The sequence below is a fragment of the Scomber scombrus genome, chromosome 1 (genome assembly GCF_963691925.1).
Source record: "Scomber scombrus chromosome 1, fScoSco1.1, whole genome shotgun sequence".
NCBI classification, from domain to species: Eukaryota; Metazoa; Chordata; class Actinopteri; order Scombriformes; family Scombridae; genus Scomber; species Scomber scombrus.
Window position 1 is genome coordinate 33,886,477 of NC_084970.1, and position 6,993 is coordinate 33,893,469.

General features: G+C 36.7%; 2 protein-coding genes across 5 annotated transcripts in view; both read right to left on the reverse strand.

Annotated features, from left to right (window-relative positions):
* prc1b (protein regulator of cytokinesis 1b) overlaps positions 1-438 on the reverse strand; it is a 291,205-nt gene extending 290,767 nt beyond the window's left edge. For both annotated transcript variants that reach the window (XM_062419752.1, XM_062419664.1), the window contains exon 1: positions 327-438. In XM_062419752.1, coding sequence (XP_062275736.1) covers positions 327-337 — 11 coding nt within the window. In that variant the 5' untranslated portion in view covers positions 338-438. The remainder of the gene's footprint in view (positions 1-326) is intronic.
* A 947-nt stretch (positions 439-1,385) lies between these two features.
* Positions 1,386-6,993, reverse strand: part of vps33b (VPS33B late endosome and lysosome associated) — a 9,941-nt gene continuing 4,333 nt past the window's right edge. For all 3 annotated transcript variants that reach the window (XM_062416909.1, XM_062416894.1, XM_062416902.1), the window contains 13 exons: positions 6,502-6,575; positions 6,279-6,365; positions 6,087-6,177; positions 5,927-6,001; positions 5,697-5,761; positions 4,768-4,822; positions 4,627-4,673; positions 4,064-4,196; positions 3,371-3,444; positions 3,148-3,249; positions 2,961-3,036; positions 2,726-2,845; positions 1,386-1,632 (listed from right to left, as the gene is read on the reverse strand). In XM_062416909.1, coding sequence (XP_062272893.1) covers positions 1,562-1,632; positions 2,726-2,845; positions 2,961-3,036; positions 3,148-3,249; positions 3,371-3,444; positions 4,064-4,196; positions 4,627-4,673; positions 4,768-4,822; positions 5,697-5,761; positions 5,927-6,001; positions 6,087-6,177; positions 6,279-6,365; positions 6,502-6,575 — 1,070 coding nt within the window. In that variant the 3' untranslated portion in view covers positions 1,386-1,561. The remainder of the gene's footprint in view (positions 1,633-2,725; positions 2,846-2,960; positions 3,037-3,147; positions 3,250-3,370; positions 3,445-4,063; positions 4,197-4,626; positions 4,674-4,767; positions 4,823-5,696; positions 5,762-5,926; positions 6,002-6,086; positions 6,178-6,278; positions 6,366-6,501; positions 6,576-6,993) is intronic.

The window sequence follows — 6,993 nt, forward strand, 5'->3', positions numbered from 1 at the left end:
GTATTAAATATTATGAGCTTTACATCAAGCGTATGTACTTAACTTTGTACGTAACTTTAGGGACTTTTCATGCAGTACTTGTATTTGTAATGGAGTATATCTGCAGTGCTGTATTGGTGCTTTAACTCAAGTAAATCATATGAGTACACTACCTGATAAATAAACATCTGCTAAACTTTTAACCACAAACCACAAACCTCAAACCACCTGTTAGAGCTAACACATGTTGGTTTCGGTCATGAGTGATGTCGCTAAAAACCAGCTAATCGCGTTATATTACGTTCTAAAACTTAAAACCATATCGCAAAAAAAGTATTAGCCCTTACCTTTTTCTCATCCTTGTTCCCAAACTCTGTTGTGATCACCAATAAACAGCCTTAAACCCGATGTTTAATAAGAATAAAAGTCAGGGAGACGTCTCTGCTCTCACAGCCACCGGCCGTTTGAACACACACAGTTCAAAACACGCACACAAGCAGCACTCTGCTCTCTGATTGGCTAGTTCTGGGAGGAGCGCTTGTTGTGTTCACCCCGCCGCCTCTGGCCGTTGGAGAGTATCTGTATCCGTAGTTACTCCTCAAAGGTCTCCAAGGACACCGCCCATCCCGGTGTGACTCATTATATAAAACAAACGCAACGGTTTCATTTAAGGGTGTGACGACATAGGAACATTCTGTCACTATGCAACAATGCGTTTCTGTTGGTGCACTGATAAAAAATTAAAGACATTAATATTGTTTATATAGTTTTACATTAAAAATGACATGCTCATAGTTTTTCAAGTGTGTCTTTAAAAGAATAGTCAGGTGACCAGATGATTACTGAAACCTGTTTTTCTTGCTGTAGTCATTCCTCCTGTTCATACTGACCATTAGAAGATCCTTTTATAATGCACTTACAATGTAAAAGGTGGAGGACTAAATCCACAGTCCTCCTCCTATGCAAAATAAATGCATTTAAAAGTTGATCTGAAGCTAATATGAAGCTTCAAACGTCCAAATGAGTGAAATCAAGTCTTCTATTTTTCAACATTTCAGTATTTTTGTCTTTTTGTTACTATACTTCCACCACAGCTCAACAGGGAAACACTAAGAGGGAATCTGATGCTAAAAAGACTGTAAATGTGTCAGATATCTACTTGATATGACTAACTCAGACTGATGAATCCTCATATAAACTTTACATCAACTTTTAAATGCATTTTTGCATTAAATGACCATGTGGACACACTGTTATGCACAACAACACCAGGGCTAATTCCTTACATGAATAAAACCGACGTGGCAATAAACCTATTTCTGATTCTGAAAACGTATCATATTCTTTAATACCTGACTAAAGCAGAACTTGCACCAGTAACTACATGAAAGAAAATAAGCATCATATGTGTTAAAAAACATTTATTCACTTTACACATCTTTACAGTTCATCCGTTGTCAGACACAGACCATAATAGTCGACATTTTCCATCTGATAATGACAGCGCTGGAGGGAATGCATGACAAGTGACTGCAGGAATGTCTCCGGTTTCTGTCCATTGGGATGTGCTGACAGGCTTCATTCATCGAAGCAAAGCTTCGAGGAGTCTTGAACTGTTTGTAATCGCAGTTGTTACCACAATAAATTTATAACCTGCAACAACAAAAAAACAGTAATGGTTGTTAATAAAATGTGTCTTCTGAGTCTAATTAACAACTTAATTTCCATAAATTAACCACATGCAAAAAACAGTAGATTAATCTGTAATGCTTAATTTTTATGAGTCTGTAATTGTTGAATAATTTCAAAGTAGTTTTGTGGAAAGATGACATTAATTAATGGAAATGAGCGTTCAGTATGGTTCACTACCAGTTTATTCATTCAAATCATTTGTTAATGTAACCTCTGAGATTTTTAATTAGTGCACAGCAGGTCAATTTTGTTCATATTCAAACACATAATTCATCATACATGGAGAAAACAGCTTCAAAAAATAAATACATAATAAATAAATAAATGTTTTTACTTCATAAATAGTTGGCAAATGTGTGCACAATGACAACTTCATAAATAAACAGATTCTGCTTGTGTTTGTCTCTCTTAACAAAACTTTATATACAACAAGCATGTCAGTTTTTGCTCTTTCTCTGCTAATTATTTTATTAGTGGAGGATAAGTTTGAACCATTTCAAGAGACAAATTGTCTTCACTATGTCTTCTATAAGCAGGTTTTGGGAAGGTTTGGAAATGTAATAGGTTACAGATTACTAGTTACTCTGTTTTAAAAGTAATAAGTAATGTGACTTTTTCAATTACTTAATCAAAGTAATGTAACTTATTACATTTGATTACTTTGATTACTTGTTTTTCATGGATACTGACAATGATTTATAAGGGAGATAATTTCTTATAAAGCAACATTTATCTCTCATTTGAAAATGTATTCATTAGTTCATGTAGATTTTGGAATATAAAATAAAGATATTTGATGAATAAAGTGGGTTTAATTGGTACTGTGACTCCATTTAAGCTCATGTGTGCTCCAAATAAGCCCACATCATGATTTATTTACTAAATATGATATACATATTGATTTCAAAGAATTTAAAAACAGCAATATATGTATTCAGTAACATGTTAAATATTAAAGAATGAAGAAAAAACCCTCCTGAGCAAAATCTTAAAGGTCTGACTTCAGATGTAACTAAACCTAAATGTTTGGCCTCATCATTCAGCTCATCTTTACCTCTCTCTCTGCCCAGAAAACGTAAAGCCGAAATCTCAGAGAAAGTGCAGCCGCCGAGGAACATGACCAGGACGATGCGCTGAGAGTCGCTTTTTGCTTTTACGTCCGGTCCGTTGCCGGCTGATGGTGAGACAGAAAAACATCAGCACTCATCAATTTAAAAAAAACAAAACAATTACATGTAGTACTTCAGCTGCCTCTAATCATACATTAACATCTCATCTGCTGATCTAACCTGTAGCAGCAAACTCAGGGCAGTTCAGCAGCCTGGTGACTTCATCGAGCCCCGTCCAGCCGTCTCGCTCCAACACCTACAAACCACACACACACACACACACACACACACACACACATACAGCAGGAAATGAGTCAAATCAATTCAGATCATGTTGAATTAAAAAAAATCCAGCTGATTTATTCACCTGCTCGATGAGTTTGCAGCTCAGAGGGACGTAGGCACCGCTGAAGATGTACGCCATGTCTTTTGGGACTCGCAGGTCGTACTCATCATCTGACTTTGGCACCTTTACACATTTATATGAATACATTATTACTACCATGCAGCATTCAGGTAGTAAAAGGACAAAATACATAATGTAACATAATGAAAAGAGCTTTACTGAACATAATAGAAAAGTTGTTTACCAGGTTGAGTCTTCTGCTCAACGCCCTGAAATTGCTCTTCTTGGCCAGAGAGGAAAAGGCATCAGTCAGCTTTCCTGGAAAATAAAAAGGTGGGGATCAGGACAGTTAAAGTATAATTCAATCAATCAGTCAATCTTTACTTATACAGCAGCTTTCATACAGGTTCGTGTAGTTCAAAGTGCTTCACAGTTAATTGGAAAGCTGATAATAAGACAGAACAAGTGTAGACAACATAAAGAAAATGAATAAAAACAAAGAACAAATAAAGAAAAAAAAGGAGACCAATGCACGTGAGAGAAAATAAGAATAAAGTGAAATAAATGAGAAAATAAAAAATAAATGAATAAAAATAAGAGAATAACAAAAAAAATGTAAAGTCAGAGTAAAAAGCTAGGTTAAAATAGATTAAAAAGTTTAATAAAAAAACTAAAACTAGGTTTAAAAAAGACATAAAAGACAAAAGAAACAGATGAATAAAGTATGATAAGAAGATACAACTTATAGAATGATAACAATAATAAAATTACAAACTAAAGTAGATCAAAACATCAAAACAAATAGAATAAAAATAGAATAAAAAGGCTATAAACAATTCTTAATCGAAAGCCAGGCTGGACAGAAAGGTTTTGAGTTCATTTTAAAAAGATTTCGACACTTCCAGCTGAAATGATTGACAGATGAGCCTGTTTTCACCTGCGGTTTTGTCGTTGACCAGTTTGCCCACTTTGGTTTCCATAACAGTGAGCGTTTCCCCCGGCTGCTGCTCCACCAGCAGACCCATCTGCCTCAGGTTGTAAAATGTGAGCAGGTGTTCAACCCCATAACTCTGAGAGAGTCAATCAGAGACAAAGTTAGAGACACAGTAGAGCAGCGGCTGAGATAGGTGGTAAAGGACCAGCAGGGGGCCAGGTTAATATTGAGGACTTTAAGGACTCACTGATAGTCTTTCTTTAAGACAAAGAAATATGAATAAATAATGACTTGGCTTTATATGAAAATGAATCCAGTTACTTATTTTTGAGAGAATTAAATGTTTCAGTTGTGCTAATGCAGTCCAGTAAAATCATACAGCTTGAGAAACGTCCAGTTTGGAAAATATTTGACAGGAAATGTACAGTTATTTCTTAAAATAAATAAGTTGTTGTGTCTAACCCTTTTACTACTTCTACACACTTGGCTGTGTCTAATTGTGACTTCCATTTTTAAGGAAAAGTTTAGGAACCGTTGACTTTCTCAGACAGATGTTTGAATCTCACCTGTAGAAACTGTGCTTTTAATGACCGGTAATCTTTTGGCAGGAGTCCTACAAGAAAAAACATTACACACCACGGTTGTTTCTTTGATACATGATAGAGAATAATTGGAGTCTGTCTTAAAGATAGATGGAGATTACTCACCGTTTTCTGTGATGGACAAAAGACAAAGAAGTCTCAGACTTTCTATCATGGAGACCTTTAGAAAAAAAAAGGAAACAGGAATCTGATGAGAGAAGCCTTTTCTAGCCTATAGATATACTTTTATTGTCATTGCACATAAAAATACAACAAAACTTAATTTAGCATTCCCATAAAGCTGAATATATATATGTATGTATGTATGTAGTACAGATAATTCAATGGATGCATAAATACTGGGACTGGGTACTTTATACATTTTTAAGGTATTGACCGAAATAAATCGATACCAAGTAGCTGCAATCGATCCTTTTTTTGCACCCAGAGCTAGAAAATATGACTATGTGTACGGACTTGCTCACAGCCAATCAACGCAAGCATTCTTCGATCGTGACATGTGATTGGCCCACTGCCACAGCAGCTACAACCCGTCTGTGGAGGTGAAGTCGTGCAGCCAAGATGCCACCTAATTGCTCTAAAGTGTGTCTACACTACACGCCTGTTACACCGGATAAAAGACAGAGACCTAAATGTGTGATGGGTATCTAATGAAGTACTTAGTTGGTATCAGAATCACTTTAAGGGGACTTGGATTGGTGCTGATATCATCATTTTTAAACGATACCCAGCCCTAATAAATAGTAAGGTGTAGTAGTAGCATGTAGGTTCAACAATATAGCACTTAATCCCAAGATGTGTGTGTGTGTGTGTGAGTGTGAGGGGCCGTTCATGATGTTCGTGAAGGCAACTCGAGTGGATGTCTCACTAGTCTGTCTTAATGATCCGCTGCAGGTCTTTCTGTAGCTGGAGTACTACACAGTGCAGCGGTAAAAGTCCTTAAAAAGATCATTAGGGAGTTTGTTGTGTGTCAGGGTCCTGCTATTGTTCTTCTCATATATATTATTATACTGACTCTCTTTATTCAAACCCACCTGTCTGTTGATGTGCTCCTCTATGAAAGAAATGCATTCACGGAGTTCGAATCCTTCAAGTAAAGCTGGAAGAAAACAAGACATCCACATTTGTATGAAGAACAATATGAGCACAAATATAAGTGAATTAACGCTGCAGGCACAAATTGTTTCCTGAATTGCAGATGTGATAATTAGCGAGGTCATAATTGAGCTAAATCCTGACGTAATAAGAGGCAGAGTAATCTCACAGTGTTCTGTCTTCAGCATCTCCTGGAAATCCTGCTTTGTTTTCTTCTTCATTATTGATTCACTGGCGCCGATGTCTGAAAGAGAGAACGAGCTCTTCAAGCAAAAGCAGCTCTGCAAAAATGATGTCAAAATACAATCTGATGATGTTCAGAGACTCACGGAGGCTCAGGAGTCGATGTTCCTGTTTTAACCCTTTAAGTTCCTCCGACACGAACGTCTTTATCTGTTTTATGTCCATCCCCCGACGCTTCTGCAGAGATGAAAATAAAGAGAAAACCGAGATAAGCCGGTTTCAGTTGAGTCAACTTAGTTTCAACGATCGACGGATGAAGGTGATTAACGTTCACTCACATCGTAAGCAGTCTGGAGGTTCCTCGCTTTCTGACTGAGAAAGCTGAACACGTTGGAGAAATGCTCGTTTCTGATTTCATTGAAAACCTGAAAGAGTTCAAGAGAGATATTTAACAGGAAATCCTGATTCAAGCACGCATATTAATGTGTATTTGAGTGTAAACTGAACTTCTCATTCATCAAGAGATTCTGCAGCAGGCGGTTCGACTCTTATCAGTCCTACCTTGTCCTGAGAGTTCAGCATGACTTTTAAACTTTTGTCAGATGATGTAACTTCAGGTCCAAACTCCACACAACCTGCAGGGAAGAAACGCTGCGATGAGACGACACACAGACACTCAAGCATGCACAAAAACATCTGCAACCGGAGTGTCAGCACGTAACTGGAAGGGTTAATTAAAGTGGGATGTGGAAACTTGCAGCTTCCAGCACACAAACACTGAGAGCATACTTTAAGAAACATCTTTTCACGAATAAACAGCATTTTCAGATTTTTTTAGGTTTACATCGTGTCTCTACTGAAAGTGTCTAAGCTGCTTTGTTCATTCATCTGTATCACATCAACACAACGCTTCTATGTTAATCTCTTTCAAGCTGAAGTACTATGGCTTTTAATGTTGTATTTCACTTGATTTGATATATTCTATGTTTTAGCTACTTTTACTATTATTACTAATTTTATTTTCCATCTTATATTATGTTAATGTTTTTCTTT